The sequence below is a fragment of the Acomys russatus genome, chromosome 26 (assembly GCF_903995435.1).
Source record: "Acomys russatus chromosome 26, mAcoRus1.1, whole genome shotgun sequence".
Classification (NCBI taxonomy): Eukaryota; Metazoa; Chordata; class Mammalia; order Rodentia; family Muridae; genus Acomys; species Acomys russatus.
Window position 1 is genome coordinate 33,370,633 of NC_067162.1, and position 26,742 is coordinate 33,397,374.

The window sequence follows — 26,742 nt, forward strand, 5'->3', positions numbered from 1 at the left end:
AGAATAGGAGTCCAGGCTGCTCTTTGTCACCCGTCGGCCATCTGTCCCTTCCTCTGCTTTTGGGGGTTCATCTTTGGAATTTGGAAACCTCCTATTCACGCTCAGGAAAAACCACCAGGGCCCGCTTCTGCCTGTCTGTCTTGCAGCCCTTAGGGCTGGGCATTGGCACTTGCAGCTCTTCCACTTGGCAGTAAAGCTGGAACTTGGAAACAGAGCTGACTCCCGAGCCCGAAGTGGTTTTGAGGAGCCTTGAATCATCCCATTGGTAAAACAGAGACATGTAGTGGAGAACTCTGTGACATGATCTTTGTCACTGCTGTGCTCTTTGAACAGGAAGTCAAGGGAATTTTCATACATCCCACCTGAAAGGATCTGTGAAGGGGGTGCCCAGTGGGGGGCCATGTCAAGGACTGGCATGGCTGTGTGGTGAGAGACTGTGGTGTGTGTGTGTGTGTGTGTGTGTGTGTGTGTGTGTGTGTGTGTGTGTGTGTGTTTGCATGTGGCTTCATGTATGTTGTTCTGCTAATGAGTCTTCAAAGGGTAGCCCTTGTTTGTTTTGTTATAGTGCCAATTTTTGAGCCGCATGCCTGAGCTACTGATGGCGAGCACTCTGTGTGGCCTTCTCTTCATCCTATTTTCAGAGTCATATGGCGGGTGGTTGCTGGCGGAGGGGCGTGGGGGGGGGGATAGGTAGAGAGGGGGAACTTCCCTTCACCGGGGCCCACCTCTCCTGTGATGACTGGCTGGCTGAGTTATTGGTGAGGACGTAGTTTCCCTTCCAGGAGAGTTGGATGGGGCTCTTACGTACTGGCCGTAGCTGCCACGGGACCAGAGAAAAACCTCTGGTGATATATTGTCTCTCATAAATCAGACATGCATCAAAGAAAGCCGAAGGGCCCACCTCTAGCTGCAGCCCTGAACTGCAGATGTAGCAGATGTCCAGCCCAAGTTCCGTTCTCTGACATTTGCACAGCCTTGAACTTCAGCAGTTCCTTCTGCTCTTGAGAGGGTTGTTGTGACGATGAGGAAAGAGAAATGCCCAGTAGTTCAGGGTCTCTTGCTAGTGAACTCGGCTTTGATAACCTGTTCTACCAGACAGAATCCACAGTCCACCCTCATATCTGCTATACCTGATAGGCCTTTCCCCTGAACAGTTGCACTCGCGGATTTGCTTCATTTCTTAGATTTCTGTTTGTATTAGAACTTTACTTTAGTAACTTCGGAATGAGAAAGAATCAATCCAGCACCCAAAACGACAAAATATTGAGATCATTAGAGAAGTCTTTGATGAATTATTACTATTATTTTATTATATTGGATCTTTTGTAAATATGTTTGTGTATATATAATATACATGATACTAGCATTCTCATTGTGTTATTTAAGATCACACTAGGTCAGTGGTTCTCAACCTTCCTAATGATGCAACCTTTTAATGCAGTCCCACATGTGGTGGTAAAAAATTTTTTATTGTTACCTCATAACTAGTTTTGCTACTACTGTTATTAATCATAATGTAAATGTCTAATATGCGGGGTATGGGTTACAGGTTGAGAGCCACTCAACTAGAGAGACAAAGTGCACAACTTACTCATGGTGTGCTACATAGTTGGTGTGCTAGGGCAGTGGCAGTGACACAGCGGATCTTTGTAGCTTTCAGGCCAGGTGCAGAGCTAAAAGCATCCAAGATGAGGCAGCAGCGATAATTTCAGTGAAGACCAGAGTGATGAGAGGACTTTCTGTGGCCTCTAGTGCCAGTACAGGGCCTTGTCACCTAAGGGAACCGTGATCATGTGTCTATTAAAGGGTGTCTCAGGTCCAGATAAACTTCGAGGAAAGCCTGGAGCTGCAGGCACAAAGATGAGAAGGCCTTAGAGTAGAGAGCTGAGGCAGGACCGTCCTTGGAAGGACACACCCCAGATGCTTTAGTAGCCTACCAGACCCTCCCTCGCCAGGATTTCTCTCTTATGATTTCAGCTCCCTGAGGTCAGGGGAAGTAAGTAGCCTGGAAACATTAAATGGAAAATTCCAGAAATAAACAGTTTATAAGTTTCACACTGTGTGCTGGCTCACCAGAGTGGCAAACTCTCCTCCCATTTCGGTCCAATTTAGTCAGGAGTCCTGAGCCATCTCTCAGTCTAGTGCATCTACACTGAGTGCGCAACCCATTATCATGATGTTGAGATGCCCTCGTCTGGGTAACTCTTGTGTCTTTAACCAGTGGCCACAAAGTGTAAGAATGGCAATGCTGGCAGCTCAGCAATGTGCCAGAGAAACCCCAAGGTGCTGCCCTTAAATGAAAAGGCTCGATGGAGTTCATCAGGGAAGAAAAGAAAATCTGTGCTAAGGCTGCTCAGAGCTGTGGTGAAAACAAACTCCCTCTCAGGATGTTTAGGGAGGAGGAAAGGCTCACGGTTCTGTTGTTATACCTCTAACTGCAAGAGTTATCACTGCCATGCGTGGGGTTGCGTTAAGATGGAAAACTCACTCAGTTAAATTTGGTACTGTTCTCGGTGAGAGGGGTCCTGTTGTGGGAGCTTGGAACGGAAGTGGGTATTGCTCTAAGGAGAGGGTCGTATGTAAAGCCATTGTGGAGAGTTTAAGATTGAGCAGTTTAGCTTTAGCCATTAGTTCTTGGGCGGGGAGGGAAAGTGTAAACTGGTTTTCTTGTTCTCTGCAACCAAAGATGGTACCAAAAGTTCCTCCAGAGAGACTGGGGTCCATAGCAGGGGCCAGCTCCCTTTGGTCATGCTCTGCCAGGCCAGATTGTAAGTGGTGGAAAGCTAGCCACTTAGAGACAACTTGTGGTCTGCTGAAAGTAGGAAGGTGCGTTTTCAAGCCGTAAGTCCAGAATGGACTTTTTGGGAGTCAACTCATAATTTCTGTAATTGAAACCACAGAAGTAGTTAAGGTAGTTGATGTTATGGAGATGAGAGCAGAGAGCCGAGGGGGAAAAAGCACCACGATGCTTAAATACAGCAGGAGAGCCACGGGGAGGGATTTCTGCGGGTTGCGATCGTGGTGAGTTTTTATTGAAAACTATATATCCCAGAGAGCCTAGGGATGGGAGGAGGGCAGGTGATGTGGAGATCGGAGAGGAGGACCGGGGAAGTATGCCAGAGAAGCGAAGTGAGGTGATTTAAGGGAACAGATCTCAGTGCAGGGGAGCTGGCAGAAGATGGCTGTAAAAGAATAAAGGCCATTGACCAAGGTGGGGCTGGCACGAGAGACCTTGGATGGAGAGAGGGGGCGTCCTGGAGACAGCGGCGTCCCCTTGCTTACTTGAAGAGGTGCTTGGCCCTCGCCAGCAGAGCACCTGCTTCACAACGGTCTGATGCTGTAGCCCTCTGTCATCACTTCAGGAGCTCAACCAGAGACCAGGCAAACAGCTTCTGAGGAAGTGAAACAGTGGGTAGCATCCACTGTAGGAAAGTGGTGTGATCCAAAGGAGGGACAGCAGCATTGCCTGAGCCGCACTGCGTAGCTGGGACTATAGTCCAGCCGTTCGTGGGACACTGGACTCCAGCACAGTCCAGTGGGAGGGATTGCCAGTGGAGTCCTCCTGTGAAACCCTCAGGTTAATCCCTGGGGCGAAGGATAACAGCGCCTATCCCGTAGCTGCAGATGTAGTCAATCTTAGCAGAAAAGTGGGTAGATTAAAATGCAGTTTCTTAGCTGGTGTGATGGCACGCACCTCTAATCCCAGCACTCAGGAAGGCAGAGGCAGGTGGATCGCTGTGAGTTTGAGCCCAGCCTGGTCTACAGAGTGAGCCCAGGACAGCCAAGGCTATGCAGAGAAACCCTGCCTGGGAAAAACAAAAGCAAAACCAAACCAAAACCAAAAGCAGCTTCTTACCTGCCATAGCAGCATCTCTCTCTTTCTCCCAAGCATGTAACATCACTGTTGACGCTGCAGGAAGTGATGCTCAGGGACCATTGCTAGTGGAGCTTGGAGGAACTTTCTTGGGAGACAGGTTGGCGCAAGCCAGAGTCTTGAATGTCTCTCTCTTGAGAGCCAGACATTTTCCTTAGAAATGTATGCTAAGGAAACAGAGCCAGAATACTATGGATAAGAGCTGGCTTCATAGTCAGAGAGGCTGCTGTGGCTTCAGACGCTGGCCCAGGCCACCCCACAGCTTGTATGCAGCCTTGCAAAGCCTCTCTGTCCTTGTCGGTAGAATGGGTTCTTGCAAGGATCTAGTGGAACGGTGCAGTAGGTAATAGTGCTTGCTCAGGACCACACTTAGTCCTGTTGGGTGGACTCCAGTACAGCAGCTACGCGTGGTCACCGTTTTGTTTTCCTTTTGCACACAGGGATCCGTGGGCATTTATTGCAGACTCAACAGTGAAATCTTGGGAATTATTTAAGTGTAGTGACATCTGGTACAATTACGTCGGATTTGTTAGGCGCAGCATCTCTGGAGCTGTTGGTGCTAACTTAGGAAGAACATTTGATGTCATGGGAAAGCTGCATGCTAAATTGAGTTAAGAGCAACCCTTCCCCTTATAAGGAGCAGGGCATCTGAGGTTGATAAAGAAAATGTGTAACTATAGATACACAGAGAGGAGAGCCTGGGAAACTGCCTGCCTCTCTCTGTGCTCGCAAGTCCTCCGGCTGGTGGAATTATAAGCGATTTTTACTTTAACTTGAGGATTTCTTTGTGGATATCTAGCTTTTTACATAAATAGACACACACACACACACACACACACACACACACACACACACACTTCACGCTATTTTAATCAGGAGAAGTTATTTAAAATAAAATTAACATCATGAGATGCCAGATTGAAACTGTAATGGGCCAGATGGCCTGTTTATACCTCGTCTCCTTGCTTGCACTCTTGCAGCCCCCAGTAGCAAGAAGGAAGAAACCAGAAGTGGGGTCTTTTGAGGAGGACTTGGGAAGAGATAGAAAAGCTCTGATGCCACCAAAGGAAGCATTTAAATAGCAACTTCAGCTCATCCCCTGGGCGGGGATTGAATTGGGATGATGCCCAGGGATAGGCTAAGATGGGGGCCTATGGCTGTGCACCTCCTGGGTAGGAGGAGTGACTAAGGCAGCCCAGAGATGAAGGCTCCTCTGGCCAGGAGCACGTGGTGGCCAGTGGTGGCCGATTGTGGCAAGGTCCCCATGAAGACTTAGAGTCGATGCTTAGGAAGGTTTCAAAGGATTAGAGACAGCCACTGAGTACTGACTAAATCCCAAACCTATATTTAGAATGCTATAGAATATAAAAGCTGGCTTGTCTTTTTAAAGAAAAAATTAGCTACAGATATAGTAAACAATAAGTTGTTTTGTTTGTCACTGAAGCCTTGCCTCTCCCTTTTGTCATTTCCTGTTGATACAGTTCTCTGGAGAATCGGCACAGACCTGACACCTAGCTCTCTCTGTCTCAGATCTCATGACTTACCCCCCCCCCCCCCAAACCCACTCCAGTCCCCACAGTAACCAGAATATCTTGGTGGCTGAGTGTTCCCTGCAGAATGGCCTGAGCCAGCGCTTTTCACTTCCTGGTTGATTTATGTCCATGCTGCAAATAGCATGGGTGTGCAAACGTGAAGTTCAGGGGCTAGATCATATTTTGGGTTTTGTGGACAGTGGGCGTCCTGCTTTGTGAAGTAACAGTGCAAGTATGTATCACCTGGCCCCACTTGCTGGACCCTCCTGAAGGCTGTTGGCAAGTCATCCCTAAGTCTGTGGAGTTTCATCTGCTCACGGTCTAACGCCTACTGACTTACACGCATCAGTAGACAGGTGTTGTTCTGTAGAAAGCCCAACGTGGAAAACCATGCGGTGCTTTACCAGGTTCCAAGCCAACACAGCTCTGGGCATTAATTCTTGGTCTGTTGGCTGAGATTTCTAGTGCTTTGTTTTAGATTTATTTTTGTTTTTAGTTCCGTGTATGTGTCTGTGGGTGTGTGTGTGGGTATGTGCCATTGAGTGTGTGTCTGAGGAAGCCAGAGGTATCAAATCCCCCTGGAGCTGGAATTATAGGTAGCTGTGAGCTGCCCAGTGTTGGGGCTGGGAGTCAAACCTACTTGGGTTCTCTGTAGGAGCCTCAAGTGCTCTTACCTCCTGAGCCATCCCTGGACCTCCTTTGTGTGTCTCTGTCTCTCAGTCTCTGTCTCTGTGTTTCTGTCTCTGTCTGTCTCTCTGTATCTCTGTCTCTGCACGCTTGCGCACATGCGCGCTCCCTCTCTCTCTCTCTCTCTCTCTCTCTCTCTCTCTCTCTCTCTCTCTCTCTCTCTCATGTGAGTTCGAGGCTAGCCTGGTCTACAAAGCAAGTCCAGGACAGCCAAGGCTACACAGAGAAACCGTGTCTCGACCCCCCCCCCCCCCAAAAAAAAAACAAAAAACACCTAACACTGTAAGCTACTAGAATTCCTTGATGGGGCCCGTCTTAACTTTTTTAAGTTGTGCTCTACCATGATTATTTTGAGCGTTATGTGAAAGTGGCCTGCTGATTTGTCTTCTCCACTGAGAGGATTGTCCTCAGAAGCCTCAGCGGCAGGAAGGGAAGGCTGCAGTTCTGCTCTCGTCTTCCCACACTTCCTCGTCCGGCTTTTGTAGTCTCTGCCCCTTTATGAAATTGTGACAAGAGGGAATTTCCCACAAAGATAAGGACCTGCACATCTGGCTGGGTCGATGGTACGTGTGTATTTTGGGTGAGTTTTGTTCTGGACAGTTCTGTTTTCTTTTTTGACGAAATTGCAGGTATAAAAGAAAAATTTAAAAGCAGAACAAAGAGTCCCCATCCTTGGGCTGGAGAAATGGCTCAGTGTTTAAGAGCACTGCTTGCTCTCCCAGAGGATCTCGGTTTGGATTTTCAGCACCCACTCAGCACCTCACAGCTGTCTGTAACTGCAGCACATGTTTCTCACCAAGGCATTTTTTAAGCTAATAAGACAAAGTTTTACTATGTAGCTCATGCTGGCCTCAAATTCAGCTTGTATAGCTAGCTCTCTTGCCTCTGCCTCCTCAGTGCTGAGTTCAGGAGTATGTGTTCTACCATCCTCGCTCTTCTGTTGTGTGAGAGCACTAACCCTCCCTACCGTAATTGACTTTATGCTGTGAAAGCATCTCAGGCACAGACCTCCCCCCCACCCCCACCCCCCGTTGACCTGTGACCTATCCACACACCACCACATCTAGATATTGCCAGTTGTCTCTCTTGTGTCCTTCATAGGACAAGAAGATCACAGAGATATGCTACGTTCGTTTGTCACATCTCCTGAGACACCCTTAATCTGGGATACTTTTTCTCGATGTGTCCTTCTGTTACGACATCGATGTTTTTGAAGAGTGTAGGATGACCTGTAGAGGTCCCTCAGTCTGGGCTCATCTGGTGTTCCTTGTTAATTAGATTCGGGTTCGACATTTTGTGGTGGGGAGCGGATGTGGTATTCCTCTCAGCGTATCCTACCAGAAGTCACATGATGTCTGTCTGTCCCGTTCTGGTCACTTGATTAAGCTGATATGTGCCAGGCCTCTCCACTGTATGGCTACCGTTTCCTTTCTGTGATAACAAGAGGGAAACTCAGATGGTAACAACCCCTCTTCTGTGTATCTCCTGGTTGTGTTAGTGTCAGGGTGATGATTACCAAAGCGTCAGTTCTGGTCTTGATAGGTTTTTTGTTTTGGTTTGGTTTTGGTGTCTGTATTTATTCCTTAAGTTTCTACCCTAAGGAAGAACTTTGCTCTCACCTTTGTTTGTTTGTTTTTGCATGCAGTTGTGAATTCTTATTTTATGCATCAAGTCCTTTGCTCTTATTTTCTTGGTCCAGTCATCTCAGGTGTGGTTGTCAGGAGCCCCTCCAGCTTCCTCCTGTGTGTCCACCTGAGACCTCAGCTCAAGGAGCTCTGTAATGAAGGATGCTCCAAGCTCATTAGTAACTCTTCCTGTTTCCACCTAAGAACTGGCCACTTATCCAAAGACCACTCCAAGTTCCATTGCCTAGGCATCTCCAAAACGGCAAAGCAGGGTGAGGGGAGATGTGCTCATGAGTCATCCTTCACTCTCTACATGTCATAATTCCTCTCACAACCTTATTTTATTTCATTTTTTTTCAATTCATCATCTTATTAACCAGCCATCACATCTTGGTTGTTGAGGCTACAAAGCTGAGTCACACGGAACCGGATCTCATGTGTTCACAGCCGAGACCGATGAGTCAACCGAGAAGTCAGTCACAGCATCCGGATGACCTGACTTGCTGCCTTTGGCCATGTGTGGACTTACCTTCACACTTCCCTTGATAGAGTATTGCCTTGTTACTTAGGGTCTCATGTTCCAGCTGGTCAGTGTCACAACACTGCCACCCCTAACTTCCACCCCTGCACGCCCCATTCTACCATTGTAGTACTTTCAGGTTTTCCTGTTAACTTTCTGCGCCCTCCATGGTTTCATGTGCTTTCTTGCTGTCATTCCTCAACTTGCTGATTTAAATGAGTGTAATAGAGACAAGACAGCATCAGGTGGCCAGCCAATGGATGCCTCGGTCTCCATGTTGACTGGAAGTGATGGCGTCCCCCTGCTGTGGAGTTGTGTAGACTTTATCACTGGAGAGAGCTTGCCCTTGAAATGGAAGGCTTCGGGGATACCTTGTCAAATACTCATTGCTGCATTTCTCGGGTCACCGAGCTCATGTTTGGTTTATTTTATGTGTGTGTTCTCACTGGCTGGTTACTGAGGATCACCCCGGTGCGGAGATGGTTTTCTCACTCAGCACCAGCGGGGTCTGCTTAAACCTCAGGAGAATTTGCAACATATAATCACAGGACATACTTTTAATGTTGATATCACTTCATCCAAAAATGACGTGCACACACATCATGCTTTCCCACACACTTGTGTGGCTTTATGTGACTTTGGAATCTGTGGCCCCTCCTCAGCAGACCATAAATATTCCCTTGCATCTGATATATGGTAGGTTCACTTTAAATAAAGGATAAGTGAATGAACACGTTTTCAGGCCTATAGTCTCTAGTTTGTACTGACACTGTGTACATGTAGAGGTCAAAAGATAACTTTTGGGGGTTGGTTTTGTCTTTCTACCTTTGGTTCTAGAGAGGGAACAGCAAGTGCTTTTATCCACTGAGCCATTTCTTTGGTTCCCCCACCCCCCCACTCCTCTGTTTTGCTTTGTCTTATTTATTTATTTTTTATATGCAGAGGTACCAGATCCCTCGAAACTCGACTCACAGGCAATTGTGACCTGCCTGATGTACTGGGAACCCAAGTTGGGTCCTAGGTCCTATTCAAGAGCAGTAAGCTTTCTTAGCCACTGGGCCATCTCTTCAGTCTCGCTATGCCCCCTCTTTCTTTAAAAAAAAAAGAAAAAGATATAAAAGAAAGAAAGAAGGAAAGAAAGGAAGCTGACAGAAAGAAAGAAAGAAAGACAAAAAGGAAGACGGGATGTTGGACCTGCCTTCCATGACTCCCCGTGGGTTCCCTGGCCACACTGTTTCTTGTGGTGCTCTCATGCTGTGCACAAGAAGAGGGCCACTTGGAGTTCTCCTCTTTGGATGGATAGCCATGAGCAGTCCCTGATCTTGGAACAGTCTCAGGGTCCATGCATTTCTTATGCAAATACTGGCTGTCAGGATGCTTTGAAGGAAAATATCCACAGAGCATCTAAGAACGCAGAGCCCCCTGCAGCTCTCTGGCTTTGTCATTTAGGCCACCCAAGCATGAGCAACCTCAATTTTGTATCTCTGAAATGGGTATAAGACTCAAGCATCCATCCTAGAGCGGTTATGGTTATGCCTATAGGTATCGCCTCAGTGCCTGACTCAGTAAGTGGCAGTTTTTGTTACAAAGGCTTTAAAAGGCTTTGGGAAAGATAGGCACAAAGGGAAGAAATGAAGTCATCCATAACCTCACCTTCTTGAATTTACCCCTTTAAACATTTTGATAGGAATGATGGCTGTGTGCATACCAATGCGCCCTTCACTCCGTTTGCCCCTCATCAGCCTCCAATGCATGTAAACGGTTTCTTTAGCATTATCGGCCCTATAACATGTTGAATTCTGTGAGCTGTAATTTATATTTACTCTCTGCTTTTGCCCGATTATTTCCACCCCCTTTTCTTTTTCATTGTCATCTTACTATGAACAGTTTCATATGTCCACACATCCACTGCATTGTTTCCTTGCTTAAATTCCCAGAATGGAGAAATTGCTGAGTCAAAACATGTTGGCAGCGTGTGCTGTGCACTCACTGCCTGGGTCCCTGGAGAACAGCGGTCCTTATATTTCTCCCTGGGGTAGGGTGAGGATTCCCCCAGAGGACCAGGCATCCTTGCCTGCTGCCTGACTCTGGAGATGCCCTGCAGGTTATCCACAGAAGCAACAGTTACTCCGGCTATCTCTGTTCTCTTTGTTTTTCTCCGCGCCCCCCCCCCCCCGCCCCCCCCTCCCTTCTTGGTTTTCTGCCAAACAGCCCCTTGTGAAAGGACCGCCTAATTAACCCTGTGCTAATTAACAATTTAAAATTACACAGTGTGACTGTTCATGTTTAATTCTCCGGGAGCTGAAGCAACAGCGGGAGCCCCCTCCCCTTCCTTAGAGCCACAGGCTTGTACCCTGCCTACCAGAGCTGCTGTTGCATTTTATCCAGTGCCTCCCCCCACCCCACCCCCCACTCCCTCACCTCCCTTCATGGAGTAAGATCGAACTTTCCTTACACACGGAGTGTCGTGGGTCCTTCTAAAGCAGTCTTTTAAAAAGGTTAATATTTCCAAAAACTGCAATGAGCTTTTCATACAGGGAACTACAACACAGAACTGTGGAACTACGGCAGGTTCCCACCCCCTTTTCTGTTGTGGGATTCTTAAGATATTGTAGCTCTTCTTCACGGAGCGGAGCATGTCTCAAATAGCAGATTTAAATGCTAAGCAGAGTAAGGGGGTGAGCAATAGTGGTTGTACATGTACAGACGCCTTGCCAGACCCCCCCACCCCCCGTGTCTCCCCTTGAATTCTCGCCATTGGAAAGATGTGCTTTAAGAAACCTCACCAAATTCTTAAACAAATGGCATAGAGTACAATATTGAGGTCATTTAAAGCGAGCCTTGGGGGAGTGGCCAGGGGAAGAAGAATTGGCCTGCAGGAAGGGTTGAGAGTTCCGGGTGAGCCAGACTTAGAGTGCCTGTGGGGCGGGCTAAAGGGGCTGAGGAAAGGTTTGTGAACGCTGACAGGCAGGGCTTCCCATGTAAGTGTGGGGACCCACTTGGTTCCCAGGCCGCCCTCTGTAACTGAAGAGCATTGATTTTACGGGAAACCATGTTTACAGACAGAGTGCTGATCGACCTGCCGAGTTGACTTCTGCCTCCTTAAGTAAGAACTACCTTTTTCTTATTGACTGGCTGATAAACAGAGCAAGCGCGCTGGGTGGGAGAGTAGTGGATGCCCTGAGGCCCATGAGCTGCTAGACTGGGCAGGATGAAGATTGCTTCACATCAGCGCGTCCTCTCCCCCCCCCCCCCACCCAAGACACCTTGCCTGTCCATTCCTTATTCCTGCATCTGCCAGGGACTGAGGCAGAGGGCGCATGTAGCCGTCCTGTCTCCCGATCACCTGGCAGTATGGGACCAAGCAGGGACCTGGTGAAGATGCCATGAAATAGTGTCTCCAATTTACTTCAAATGCCCAGGGATGACGTGGGCATTTTGATTCTGTTTCGGGGGGTTTGGGGTGTGACCCAGGAACCTGAGTTTCTCAGGACAGTGAGACTGGCCCATGAAGCACACTGCTTATTATTCGCAAGGCTGTCGGAAGTCCTGCTGGTGGTCAGGATGTATAGAGGAGAAGCTCCAAAGCAGACAACCTGGGCCTGGAAATTGGGCGCTCTTTCCCACCTGTGTCCTTAAGGACTGACTGTCTCCTTCCTGTGGGGGAATCCCCTGACCCAGTGTCACCAGCCATCTATCTGCCTTTCAGTAGTAGTCACCTGCTTGGGAGAAGAAAACAGGTAAACAGGTTAAGGGAGGTTTTTGTTTGTTTGGTTTTGGTTTTGGTTTTTTTTTTTTTTTTTTTTTCACTTTTGTTTTATTTTTTTTTTAAAGTCCCAGCCCCTTAGTGGGCCAGTTCATGGAGGAGGAAGAAAAGCCAGACAAGCAAAGCCCACCAATTAATTGGTAAATGCTAGCAGGTTTCTCTGGCCCAGCCCAGGCTGGAGAGGAGATTGGCTTTGCTGTCGATAAACAAGTCCCCGGTGCAGCATCAAAGCTGTTCTCCTTTATCAATCGTGGCCTCCCCTTCCCGCATGTTCCTGTAACTTACCAAGCATTTATGACATTGATTTTACAATCGGGCTGTTAACCCTCCCGCCCCTTCAGACCTGCCAACCTTTTTGGCTTGAACTGTCAATCAGGTGTCATCCAGCCAATCAGGAACATCCTTAGAAGAGCCTCCCCAGATTCTCACCTGTATCTCAGCTAAGCCTTATGGCAAGTTCTGTTTCATTCGGCATCGGGTCTGGTTTAGTGAGGGGATCTGTTTTAAAATGGACACGCCTTTTGCAAGGCACACAGAACTTTGCCATCACAGAGACTGAGGGTATCAGTGGACAGACATGTGTATGCGTACGAGCTCATAAACCAATCCTGGCACATTCTTCGAGGTGGGGTGGGGTGGGGGGAAGTGATTTCTTCTGAGGCTTCTGTAAGCCTGCCTTCTCCATCTTTTCCCGAGGGGGAGCTGTTGGCTCACTATGTAGTCAAGCCTGGAGAAATACAAAAAGAGTAAGAAGGGTTGGCAGGAGATGAAGGAGACGAAACCTAGCCAGAAGCCTTGTCTGCCGCCTATGAGTGAGATAGATGGTAGAGCAGGGGACAGATGGCTTGGGGTCTGTGGGTAAGAGGCTGGACTTCGAGAGATGCCCAGCCACCTGTAGGAGATGTTGCATGAGCCAAAGGCAGCCTGTGATCTGTTGCTCCCTTCCCCAGGGACTTGAGCTCTCAGAGGGCAAGTTCAGCTCAGTAGCACTCGGAAACGGAAAAGCCCCAGGGCTGAAGGACAGCTGCTGGGGTAGCAGCTAATAACAGAGGCAGGTGTGGAAGTGGGGCTTGCTAAGCCCAGCTGCCGGCACTGCCTTTGCTAAGACCCCCCCCCCCCCCCCCCCGCTAGGGAAAAGCCACCACCCGCATGGCGCATGGGGGCTCCCTGCAGATGGGACGGGATGAGGTATCGCTCCCAAAGGGGGCGTCGACAGATTGAAAGCCTGGCCAGTTCTTATCCTTGGTACCTTCATAGTTTTCCATTGTGAAGTCTGCTGACTTCCAGACAAGGAAGGTTTACTGGTTTGGGGTGGGGGAGACGGGAATTTGGGATGCCTTGTCCTCAGCTCGATGGTCCGAGGGGCACTGGTCTCTTGTTGAGATTTACCCTGTAAGGTCACTGCTTGGAGATGGGACTGCTGATGTTTCTGAGACCTGAAGGGGAGGGATGTGGCCATTGGCCCCCTTGGGCCCTTTGCAGGATGTACCTAAGCCTTTACCTTTGCCCTCTGACCCTTGCAGAGCTTTTGAGCTTATCAAACTTGACAAGCAGGCATTGAAAAGCACCTCTGCATCACTGGACATGCCTCAGTTTACTAGTCTCTTTCTGAAAGTGGTCACAGCTTCCGCCCCTCATCCTCACTGATGCGACCCCCTCCCCCACCCCCATTTTGTGATCAGCTAGGATTGACTCTGTGCAAGCTGTCTATGTGCTGGAGGGACCTTTCTGTGACCTCACTGAGCACTGGAAAGATAACAAGCCTCTTCCAAAGTACTGTGTTTCCCTGCCCAGCTAGCCTCGAAGCCCTGATGGCCTAGAATGAAAAAACCACACCGGGTCTGTCTCTAGGGCAAGAGTGTCAGACAGTGTGTTCCTGACCACTTTCCCCATCTCCCATTCACTGCATGGCCTCGGCTGTGTTGTCCATGGTGCTGCTCGCCCTCTCTGTACTGCACTCTGCATGCTGGGCCATGTCCCCGCAGGCTGCCCTCTGCCCTGCAAGCTTTGTGTTGTGGGTGTGGACAGAAGCTCCTTAGAGCACCACATGCAAGACCTTAGCCTTGGCCCTCCTAACCTCTTTCCTTTCTCTCTCTCTTTCCCCTCTCTTCCCTCCTCCCCGCCCTCGCCTCCGCCCTTCAGGTCCGATCCGTACTGGGTGCAATGAAAGCTCCACGCAGGCCTTACCATGGAAGGCTGTGACTCGCCCGTCGTCTCGGGGAAGGACAATGGGTGCGGGGTCCCTCAGCACCGGCAATGGACTGAACTCAACAGCACCCGCCTCCCTGACAAACCCAGTAGCATGGAGCAGTCCACAGGCGAGAGCCACGGGCCCCTGGACAGCCTGAGGGCCACCTTCAATGAGCGCCTGGCGGACAGCAGCACCTCGGCCGGGCCGCCAGCTGAGCCCGCCAGCCAGGAGGTCAGCTGCAACGAGTGCTCAGCCTCCTTTGCCAGCCTCCAGACCTATATGGAGCACCACTGCCCTGGCACACGTCCCCCGCCACCCCTGCGAGAGGAGAGCACCAGTGACACCAGCGAGGAGGGCGAGGAGGAGAGTGACGTGGAGAACCTGGCCGGGGAAATCGTCTACCAGCCAGATGGCTCCGCGTACATTGTCGAGAGCCTGAGCCAGTTGGCCCAGAGCGGGGCCACGTGTGGCAGCAGCAGTGGCAGTGGGTCTGTCCCCTCGCTCTTCCTGAACTCTCTTCCTGGGGTGGGGGGCAAACAAGGGGACCCTTCGTGTGCTGCACCCGTGTACCCGCAGATCATCAACACTTTCCACATAGCCTCATCCTTCGGGAAATGGTTTGAGGGCTCAGACCAGGCCTTCCCGAATACCTCAGCCCTGGCGGGGCTCAGCCCTGTCCTGCACAGCTTCCGCGTGTTTGATGTACGGCACAAAAGCAACAAGGATTACCTGAACAGCGACGGTTCTGCCAAAAGCTCCTGCGTATCCAAAGATGTTCCCAACAATGTGGACCTGTCCAAATTCGATGGCTTTGTGCTCTACGGCAAGAGGAAACCCATTCTGATGTGTTTCTTGTGCAAACTCTCCTTTGGGTATGTCCGTTCATTCGTGACCCACGCGGTGCACGACCATCGAATGACCCTGAGTGAAGAGGAGCGGAAAATTCTTAGCAATAAGAACATCTCCGCTATCATCCAAGGGATCGGCAAAGACAAGGAACCCCTTGTAAGTTTTCTGGAACCAAAAAACAAAAACTTTCAACACCCTTTAGTTTCTACAGCTAACCTCATAGGCCCCGGACACAGTTTTTACGGTAAATTTAGTGGCATTCGCATGGAAGGGGAGGAGGCCCTCCCAGCCGTCGCTGCCGCTGGCCCTGAGCAGCCCCAGGCTGGCCTCTTGACCCCCAGCACCCTCTTGAACCTTGGCGGGCTCACCAGCTCGGTCCTGAAGACCCCTATTACCTCAGTCCCCCTGGGGCCTCTGGCTTCTAGTCCTACCAAATCCTCAGAGGGCAAGGACTCCGGGGCAGCTGAAGGAGATGGGCAAGAAGTGAGGGATCAGGACTGCTGCTCCGAGAAAGCAGAGCCAGCCGAGGAGGAGGAGGCCGAAGAGGAGGAAGAGGAGGAGGAAGAGGCGGAGGAGGAAGAGGAAGAGGAGGAAGAAGAGGAGGAAGAGGAAGATGAGGGCTGCAAAGGACTCTTTCCAAGTGAGTTGGAGGAACTGGAAGACAGGCCCCCGGAGGAGTCTGGGGCCACGGCAGGTGGTAGCAGCAAAAAGGACCTTGCTCTCTCAAACCAAAGCATTTCTAACTCCCCCTTAATGCCTAATGTGCTCCAGACCCTGTCGAGGGGCACAGCTTCTACTACTTCTAATTCTGCTTCTTCCTTTGTTGTCTTCGATGGTGCGAACAGGAGGAACCGTTTAAGCTTTAACAGTGAGGGCGTCAGGGCCAATGTGGCAGAGGGCAGGAGGCTGGACTTCGCTGATGAAAGTGCCAATAAAGACAATGCCACAGCACCAGAACCAAATGGAAGCACAGAGGGCGACGATGGGGGCTTTGTCTCTCATCACCAGCACGCTGGCTCCCTCTGCGAGCTTGGGGTTGGGGAGTGCCCCTCAGGCAGCGGTGTGGAGTGCCCCAAATGCGACACGGTCCTGGGCTCCTCTCGCTCACTGGGCGGCCACATGACCATGATGCATTCTCGTAACTCGTGTAAGACACTCAAGTGCCCCAAGTGCAACTGGCACTATAAGTACCAGCAGACGCTGGAGGCGCACATGAAAGAGAAGCACCCGGAGCCGGGGGGCTCCTGTGTCTACTGCAAAAGCGGGCAGCCCCACCCGCGCCTGGCACGAGGCGAGAGCTACACGTGTGGTTACAAGCCTTTCCGCTGCGAGGTGTGTAACTACTCCACAACTACCAAAGGCAACCTCAGTATTCATATGCAGTCCGACAAACATCTGAACAACATGCAGAACCTGCAGAACGGGGGAGGGGGCGAGCAGGTCTTCGGCCACACGGCCGGAGCTGCAGCCGCTGCTGCGGCAGCTGCCGCCGCGGCCGCAGCCAACATCGGCGGCTCCTGCGGTGGCGGCGGTGGCGGCGCCCCCTCACCCACCAAACCAAAAACCAAACCCACGTGGCGGTGCGAGGTGTGCGACTACGAGACCAACGTGGCGAGGAACCTGCGCATTCACATGACCAGCGAGAAACACATGCACAACATGATGCTGCTGCAGCAGAATATGACCCAGATCCAGCACAACCGCCACCTGGGCCTCGGCGCCCTCCCCTCGCCCGCCGAGGCCGAGCTCTACCAGTACTACCTGGCTCAGAACATGAGCCTGCCCAACCTGAAGATGGACAACGCCGCTCCGGATGCCCAGTTCATGATGGGCGGCTTCCAGCTGGATCCTACGGGGCCCATGGCTGCCATGTCGCCTGCTCTAGGTGAGGCTAACTCCTTCGGGGCTTGTGTGGTTTGACCTTAGGGGTTTCACAAGGTCAGGGGGCAAAGCGTGTGGTGAAATAGGTTGAGGCAGGTCCATGTGTGAGTTGGTTTTGGTTTTATTACCTTCAAGTGTGTGTGTGTCTGTGTGTATAAATGTCTCACAATTCATGTTTTTCCTCAGGGATCCCTTGTGCTCAGTGGGTATATAGGGGAGATTTTGGGCATCAGACAGAGCTGTGACTGCACTCTGGCTACATAGGGCCAGGGTTGAAACTTAAGTGTTGCCTCTAGTATTTGGCTTACGGCCAACTTTTCCTTCACCTCCCCTGCTCTTTCTCTCTCCTCTCTCTCAGTTTGAAAAATTGCCATAATCACGCAAAACTTTTGGGTACCATTAAATATTTACCAAAACTTACAGGAAACCTGTAGCTGGCCCATCATCTCAATATTTAAACAGGGGCAGTCATCATTTCAATAGGAGCCACCACCGGAAGCTGTAACATACCTTACTGAAAGCCAACAGGCTGGTTCTGGGCCGAGCCAGGAACCAACCACCCAGGGAGGTTTCTTGAGTTGTCTGTGTATCTTTGAGGGTCTTGATGAAAGAGACATGTTCTTAATTCTTTCTTATTTCGCATGAGTTGTTGATTGGGGCAGTTGGGAATTAATTAGGAATTAAGTTGCCCTGTGGACGCTGCCGTGAGTGACGTGATAGATGAAGAACTGAATACGTTGTAAAATTGTCCATCAGAGAAAGCTCAAGTTTTAACAAATAGCAGTTGGGCGCTAACTCCTGGTGGTCTTTGTTGCCAGCGTCTTGGAGAAACGGAGCAGGCTATACCCCGACAGTATCAGTCAGCTTTCTGTGACTGTGACACGTGGTTGAGGCGATCAGTGCATAAAGAGAAACGGTTTGTTTTGGCAAGCAGATTTGGAGATTCTAGAGGCAGGCCACCGGTCCCTATGGCTCTAGGGCCTGGGGCAAGGTGTCGTGTCATGGCGGGAGCTCTTGGTAGAGAGAGCAAGGAAGTGGCCAGGGTCCCGTATGACTGGAATATTTTCAACTGGGCCCCTCCTTGTGAAGGTGGTTCTCCACCTCTCTCCATAGTGTCACAGGCTGGGGAGCCAAGTGTTTTTTAACATACAGGCCTTGGTCAGAAACATTTTTTTTTTCCCCAAGCCAAGTCTTACTGATTAGCCTGACACATCTAAAATAGAGCCAAGAATATGTGGGGTTTGAGTGCTGAGAACCGTGGGTAATGACCAATTTTTCGAGCCACAGTTCGACTGTATGAAGGCCAGTGTGATAGGCAGGCCGCTTTTGACGTCACCTGGTGCTCCTTAAGTGGCGCCCAGCCTGACTTCTGTCCCCTGACTCAGCCCTTCATGAGGAGAGGACTTTGGTTAAGTGGTGCCTTGTGACTGACATGAGAATAAGTAGTTCTCTTAGCGACAGAGTGCGCACATGTCTTTATTTGGGAATGGGTTAGGAAATGCCAGGAGGCCAGGTTTCACCAATGTGCGGGTCTCATTTTGTGTGGCGTTACAGGGCTAACTGTCGCCGAGGAGCTGTGTGTCCAAGCATTCCGTTTGATCTTCTGGCTCTGTGTTTCCCTTTGAATTCATGATATTTGAACCTTGTTTTCTATTTTGAAACATTAACCTGCTGATCTTTTATGACCAAATGATCTGAAGATGTTTTTGCCGACTGGACTGGTTAACCATGAAGGCACAAAAATCCATTGTTCTGTTTGTCCCAACAGTGCACCCTGGGATGGGTGGGTGTTGGTTACTAGCTTTCTGAAGCCTGTATCTCCTCCTCCCCTGTCTCTTTATCTCTCTCTCTCTCTCACCAATAGGAATTAGTTCCGCCTTTGAAACAATAAAGTTTTTGGTAGACCGATCTTCAGAGTAAAACTGGGTATAGCCTCCGTATCCCAAAGACGTAGGAACGGGGTGAGCTCAAATCTGCAAATCAAGGTCTTTTTCAGTTATCTTGAAAATTGCTGCCAACTACTTGAATTCCTCAATTGGAGACATATTTTGTGGGTTTTATTGTTATTATTATTTTTCTACCTGGTGTCTGTGAGTCCCAGGGCATCACTGTAGTCCTTAGTGTCACCAGGTTCAGAGGAAAAAGGAGAACAAAGCTGTGTGTTCAGATATACAAACAGGAGCCACTTTCTGCCTTAGAGTAGAAAGTTGTTCGTTTCAAGGCTTTTTTTGCCCAGCTCAGTCAGGAAGGGCTCTTGGGTTTGTGAGCACCACAGTTGGAGGAGGTGGGTCTTGAGAGATGTCCCCTGTCCTTTTGGTGGCTATGAGGAGAGTCACAGTTGTCTCATGTTCCAAGGCTGAGCGGGTGTGGGGATAGCCTCTAGGATATGAGGTATGATTGGGTCCTGCAGTGGTACAGAAAGGACTTTTATGAAATTTATTCTCATTTACCAGCTCACCGTTCTCATGCCTTCCCTGACAGGACCTTCTCTTTAGTGTTGTCAGATACTCTGGGAATGCTTCCGTTCTGGAGGACCGAGAGGAGCAGAGGTTCTGGTCTGGGCTGGGTGGACGCGCCACCACCTGTACACAGGACATTAAGATTACAACCATGTGAACATCCTCCCAAGTGTCCTTGTATGTAGTCTGGCGCAGCATGGAGGAATGGCTCACTTATGGGGCGTTTCCCTCTTTCCCAAGTAATCAGGTAGCCACTGAGCACTTGCTGGGGGGCTGGGGGGGGGAGGGTTAAGAGCCCCCTTTCTTCCTTTGCTTTTAGGGTGTGTTATTTGATCCGTGCCTCTTAAGGCTGTGCTTCTGAGTGGGCTCAGGTCCCAGGGAATCTCAAGTTCACTGACTCTCTTGTCATGGGCGCATGGTCTTTCCCAAGGCCCACATAGGGCTCAAGAGGAATGGCCTGCTTCACTTCTGCATGGACAGGCTCCCAGATGCCTGTGGATCAAGTGGGGAGGGGTCACCCAATTCACTAGAGTTGAATTAACCATAGGGACCTGCAGCATCCTAATGCCTTGGCGTTTCTCCAAGGCCTAGTCTTGGCGGGAGTTCTGGCACGCTCTTTGTCCTCCGGACTCTTCTCACCGCTCCTGTGCTGCAGGGCCTGTGAAATGGGGGCGGAACAGGGGCTTACTTACTTTCTCTGATTCTTCTGGGGGCTTCTGATGCTCATCCAGACGGTCCGGCAAGTGACAGCGAATTTTTCTCTGCAGAGCGGCATTGTCGACGCACTGCGGTTGCGTTTGAAGAGTGGGGAAGATGTGACGCTTCAGGTGGTTGGCATCAGAAACAAGCGGGCTGCGTTTGTTCCTTGTCTCACCCTCAGAGCAGCTTTTGCTTTAACTGAGCTCTGAGTATGTTTTGTGGATGTTGCTTGTGTTCTGTCCCTGTTAAAGATGGAGTTCTTGTTTTTTCTTTTTCTCTTTTCTTTTCCCCATTCTTCTTTCCTCCGTTGCCCTAAAAAGAATGTCACAGGCTTTTCTTGATAGAGGGGGCATGTTAAGAAAGACTGAATGTGGGAAGCTTCCTGAACCTTCTGGAATGTATGTGTGGAAGGTTTCTGTGGCTTCTTACATTGCCTGGTCTTGCTTAAGTACAGTTCATACTGAACTCTTCTTTTGTAGTTGAAATGAGCCACCCCCCATTACCATCACCGTCAGTTTTTCCTTTGATGAGCCACTAACTTAAATTCTAATCAGTTATTTAAAAAAAAAAAAAAAAAAAAAAACCAGCCCCAGTCAAACGGCATGTAAAAGGTCAAGTTTACATATAAGTCGGAGGGTGGGGGCAGACCTCTCAGCTCCTGTGCATCTGTCTGTTCAAAAGAGAGGTAGAAGCTAGAAGGTGCCCGTTAGTCCTCCTGCGGACTGGTCCATGTCTACGTAGTGGAGGGTAGCCCGCTCCTTCCAAGGCTTTCTCATGAGATAGGTAAGAGCTTGCTGCATTAACTTCCTACCTGTGAAGGTGAGCCTTCCCCTGGGCTTAGGCTGGGTGGGCAGGGATGGCCTGAACATGGGTGGGTGGTGCAGAGAGGGTGGGCAGGGATGGCCTGAACATGTGTGGGTGGTGCAGAGGGAAAGAGAGGGAGGTGTTAATCAGACCTCTTCTAGGGAGCCTAAGCTGACCGCCCACCTCCCCCAACCCCCACTCAACCTATAGCCGCCTGCCTCAGTTCGCCTCCTGAGCGTTGATCGTTTTGGTGCTTTCGACCCTTGTCTGATGCAGTAAATATTTGTTCCCATGCACTTTGGTCGGGCTCTCGGATGAGGAGGCCTTCATAACACGGATGGACCCCACCCCACCCCCACCCCTGCCCTAGAATGCCCCAACCCTGGTAGCGATGGATGCATCTGTGACCTGTGATGTGGTCCTGTGGGTGGCTAGCTGTGACCCAGTATTTCATGTGATACAGAGGCTTGGAAAAGGAAGATCGTCCTAGAAAGGGCTAGAGGTGGGATGGGCTGCTCTGATAGACAGGCTGACAAGAGGGGCATTGGGAGCGGGAGGGCTCATGGCTGAAATCCGTGCTGTAGAGTTGTGCAGCAGTGTGGCCATCTACGTTAGTATTAACGACAGTGAAAACATTCATTTTCTTGCTGTGTGGACAGTAGGGCAGCACCCCCATTCTTAGTATAGCGGGAAGTTTGACTCCTCAGTGATGCTGTGGTGGATGCTGGGCCTTAATTTAGGTTCTTGCTAGAGGCCTGGTGTTAGGGGCTGCTCTGTTCACTTCCAGCTCTGGGAGACGGGTGGGGTCTACAGTTGGAGATTCTGCTGGATCACCCAGGGGACCACGTCCCATAGATTTGTCTAGAGGTCCTTTTCAGAGGATGGAAGGCACAGAGCCTCCCACAGACACACAGAGCAAGAGGATTCTGTTCTCCAGCCGATCCAGCACCTCGCTGTGTTTGTCCCCCGTACCATGGCCATGAGGCTGGCTTCTGATTCTCCTCCTCTCCCTCTTCCCACAGTGGGCGGTGAGATCCCCCTAGACATGCGGCTCGGGGGCGGGCAGCTGGTGTCGGAGGAGCTGATGAACCTGGGCGAGAGCTTCATCCAGACCAACGACCCGTCGCTGAAGCTCTTCCAGTGCGCCGTCTGCAACAAGTTCACGACGGACAACCTGGACCTGCTGGGGCTGCACATGAACGTGGAGCGCAGCCTCTCGGAGGACGAGTGGAAGGCCGTGATGGGCGACTCTTACCAGTGCAAGCTTTGCCGCTACAACACGCAGCTCAAGGCTAACTTCCAGCTGCACTGCAAGACGGACAAGCACGTGCAGAAGTACCAGCTGGTGGCGCACATCAAGGAGGGCGGCAAGGCCAATGAGTGGAGGCTCAAGTGCGTGGCCATCGGCAACCCCGTGCACCTCAAGTGCAATGCTTGCGACTACTACACCAACAGCCTGGAGAAGCTACGGCTGCACACGGTCAACTCCAGGCACGAGGCCAGCCTGAAGTTGTATAAGGTAAGGTCGGCTCCTTGAGACCCAGGCACACGGTCTCTCCACGGAGTGGAATGGGTACTTGGAAGTGGGGGGGGGGGTAGGGGGACGGGATTCTCGGGAATTTGGGGGGGGGGCGGGCTAGTAGTCTGTGCTGTGATCCTGCTAGTTGCCATCTGGCAAACCCAACCTTAAAGGTGTTGACTCCAGTGCCCAATGAAGGTGAGATGTATTGATGGCTGAAGGCTCGAGGAGTCTCATTTCGGGAGCAGGTTAGTTTTTAGCAGCCCAATGCTGAAAATACTGCGTTGTTCCCTTCTTTGTTGCTGGTGTCTGCTGTAGTCTGTTGAGTCACCGTCAGTTGCTGATGGTGACTCTCCCTTTCTATCCTTAGTCTACCTTTTATTTCTCCTCTCCTGGATGCTCACAGAGTGCGTCACGCATCCATCCTGCTCATCCATCCTGCCAGTAGCTATACACTAAAGCACCTTCTGCATACCAGCCGTTGTTCTGGAAGTATTTCTGCATCAGTGCATAAAATAGACCAACACAAACACGTGTACATATACATACTTGTATACATGTGTGCATGTGCACATGCCCACACATATAAACACATATACACCAGTTTATGCAGATGTGCACGTATGTGTGTACTCACACCCATTTCCCTGTCCTCACAGAGTTTTCGTTCTTTTTGGACAAGATGAGTTACAGACACAATGGGTAAATTACCTGGTAGAAAGCGGGAAGTGGTGTGGAGAAAAAAAATAGGTCAAGTGAGGGGCTCCTGGTCAGTTTTCTCCCCCGGGTTTCTGTGTTTCACACCGCTCTTCTCTGTTTCCTCTCTTTTTTTTGCCTCTTTCTTTCCTTTTTCCTCTTCCCCTTTCTCCCCCACCCTTCAGTCCAGAAGGAGGAGGGGCCGCAGATACTGTAAATAGTCCTTTTACTTGCACGGCAGGATTGCTCCAGACGTTCCTATTGATTTTCGCTGGACTTAAAGCCTCACCTTTTCCTCTAATCATCCCATAATGGCTTTACTATGAACAATCAGGTACAAATCGCCATAAATCTCCCCAGCCTCGGTCCACACACCCTCCACTCCCTCCCTCGTCTCCACCCTCCTCGCTTTCATCCTCAGTGTCTTCTCTTTCCTTCTATACCAGCAAGTGTTCAGTTTCTGCCGACTCTGAGCAGGCGGAGTCTCCCGTGTACCCCTCTCATGGTTGCTGGCGGAGACCCCATGCGAGGAAGACGGCTTAGGGTCCTTCCCTCTTGCTGGTCTCTGCGGGGTTGATGGCTACCATCAGTTTTACTGTTGAGCGTTCTCAGAAAGCAGCACGGATAAGGAGCGATTTCAGAGCAAAGGTAGAAGGGGTATAGAATGTTCTGGAAACGACTGCTGATACCCGTTGTAGTGGGCTGGGATTAGTCTGGATACCAAGTGAGCCACATCCTCCACTCTACACATACAAAGCCCTCACTAGGCTGGCATCCTAGAAAGAAAGTCAGGCTCAGTTGAAGAGTGCTACTCACAGGGTCAAGACAACCCAGGTAGAAAAACCAGAGGAGACAAGCGGTTCGGAAAGACCCGACAGTCAAGTCTGCACAAAGGATTCCTCCTGGCCATTGAAGGTCATACGCCACTCTGATGAAGGGTTTCGGAGGCATTGCTTTCTTAGATTTCAAAATGCACACAGTCATCACTGAGTCTGCATGCCCCATCTTCTGTGTGGTCTGGGTCTCGAAGAATGTCAAACAGCTGAGATTCCCCCCCCCCCCCCCCCCCCCCCCCCCCACACACACACACAAATCGTGTCTGCGGATCACACCCTGAGAGGGAGAGGGAGGCGTTTTCTGGGGGTGGATGTGGAGGAAACATTTTCTGCCCTGCTTGGCTCTGGTCACTTACGTGCCCAGGGCCTTATTTGTTTTATTGGTTTTGTTGTTTTTCTGTTTGCTTGGTCAAGACAGAGTGATCCTGCTCTTGTTGAAGGCCAGTGCCACAAGCAGACAAGCCCTAAGTCCCGAGACAGAGGGTGGACAATGGGGTATTTTAGCTCTTTTGGCTGGTGAATCCCTGGAGTAACTAGCCTTGGTGTTTTCAGTATAGCAAAGGGTCAGAAGGCAAAGGTCTTTATAGGCTGGTCTTATTAGTCCTTGGGTAATGAATGCCCCTCTGCTTGCTGACACTCTTTTGAAGGGTATGGGAGCTCTCCCACCCACCTCTGGATGACAGAGCTCGCTTGGAGCCCTTTTGTCCCCTTCGTTGTGACTAAGATAAACTTCTTGTGGGGGGGGGGACGGGGGCCCCGGGTTTCTTCAGTGCCCGAGCATTCGGGTGGGGTTTGGAGGTGGTTGGGCCCTGGTGCGGCCCATGGTAATGGAGATTGATTGCATGTTATTTTTCCTCTTGCTAATGTAATCCATTAGCTCGGCACATGCATAATCAGTTTAGAGCACAGTTAACTGGATGTAATCGAGTTCTTTACTGTCTGCTGGAGAAACTGCTCCAGAAGCGGCTGACCTGGGGAGGGCCCTACGTGCCCACCTCGCCCTGCCCTGCCTGCCACCCTGTCCTTCTCACCCTGCCCCACTACCTGGCAAACTGTTCATGACCAGCCAGGGAAAACTCGAAGTTTTTAGGCTCTGATTTTTTTTCTTTTTGAGGCAGGGTGGCATGTATCTCTGAACAGCCCTAGACTCACCTGTGTAGTTGAGGATGGTCTTGAACTTCTGATCTTCCTGCCTCCACCTCCCGAGTTGCACACATTGCAGGTAGGCATCTTCACACCCAGTTTTATGAGGCTCCGGGGACTAGGCAAACACTCCAACTAGGCTCTGAGCCACTGAAGTGGGTTGTTGCCTGCCATACCCACTGTACCACTGAAGTGCCTGCGAGTTTGCTCCTCAGCAGATCTCCTGTCCTTCTCCTTTTACTCTCCCTGTCTTCCTTTCGTGTTGGAGGGGACAGAGTCACAGGATCAAGTGATGCAGACGGGGTTTGTGTGTCATGTGAGCATCGTCCCTTCCCTGGATGTCATTTGGATTGCTGCAGGATTCCCTAATCTGGAAATCCCCAATCTGGAAGTTGAGCCAAAACATTTGGGTACTGTAGATCCGGCACCGAATCCCTGCGGGCAGCGTGTCTAAGATGATGAGTCTTGTGTTTAGATTTCAGTCCCCAGCTAAAGACACGTTATAAGGTATGTGTGAATATTCCAGAATTAGAAAGAAAAAAAAAATCCAAAGTACAAACCATCTGGGTCCCAAGGTTCCAGAGAGTGGATAGCCAGCCTGTATCCATGCAGCAGCACAAGGACTGGGTTTTCTAAAATGTAGGATGGCATAGAATTCAGACACAAATCAGAAGACACCGTATTTTCCCCTGGAATTGACTATTTATGGGTGCAAGCATGCATGTGTGTGTGTGTGTGTGTGTACGTGTGTGTACAGTTTGAGGGAATTCACTCTCTTCCAACATATGGATGCCAGGGATCAAATACAGGTTGACAGACTTGGTGGCAAGCAACTCTACCCACTGCGTCACTTTACCTTCAGTGACAAATTTTAAAATGAGTTTTGTGAGTTTGTGTGATGGAGCAGGGCATCTGGAGAGCCATCAGATGGAGGCTCCCTTTTCCCGTCCTCTGGATGCCTGGGTGGCTCCTGCAGAGTGCTCATGGTGAAATCCCTGGCTTCTGTTTTAACCAGTGGCTGCCTCTGGTCATGCATCTAACTGATGAGACAATCGACTGACTGGGGTTGGGCTGGCCTTACTGCCTGGTCTCTGCCTTCTGTTTTGGGTCAGTTTCCTAGGCTGTCAGGGAAGTGTATTCTGGAACAGAGTCCTCCCTCACCTGGGCTCAGCTCCAAAACCCATTTACACCTTTTCCTGCTTTCCTGTGTAAATATACCCCGTCTCCTCCCACTCTCCCACCCCTCCCACTCACTCAGGTGTGGGGTGCCCTCGCAGCTCATACTGACAGAACCTGTCCCCCGTTCTGTTATCCTGAGAGAGAGTAGATTCTGAATCCACAGGTCAGCCTGCGTTCTCCTGGGCCTATCTTGCCTTCATGGTTGTAGCGTGTCAGTGATGAGCTCGGGGCTGTATTGTCGTTTTTTCTGGCTGGGGAAGCAGGAGAGCAATTGGAGTCCAAACACACCTGCCAAGTCTTAGAACCTGCAGTGCAGTGAAAACACATCGATTCTAACAGACGGATTAAGACCCCCACCAGAACCTGTTACTCAAGCTGTTCCCAGATGAGGTACGTTTGATTGGGCTGAGACCCCAGGTTTCATGGCAATCTTAAATTACAGCAGGGACAGTTGGTTGCCTCCCTAGCTCAGTGTCAGGGTT

At 50.3% G+C, this 26,742-nt stretch overlaps 1 protein-coding gene across 5 annotated transcripts in view; it reads left to right on the forward strand.

Moving 5' to 3' along the window:
• The window catches only part of Zfhx3 (zinc finger homeobox 3), a 235,895-nt gene that overhangs the window by 65,286 nt on the left and 143,867 nt on the right, over positions 1-26,742 (forward strand). For 3 of the 5 annotated variants that reach the window (XM_051169206.1, XM_051169204.1, XM_051169207.1), the window contains 2 exons: positions 14,147-16,929; positions 21,910-22,406. In XM_051169206.1, the coding sequence (XP_051025163.1) occupies positions 14,193-16,929; positions 21,910-22,406 (3,234 nt within the window). In that variant the 5' untranslated portion in view covers positions 14,147-14,192. The remainder of the gene's footprint in view (positions 1-14,146; positions 16,930-21,909; positions 22,407-26,742) is intronic. The other 2 variants (XM_051169208.1, XM_051169209.1) reach the window with 1 other exon arrangement.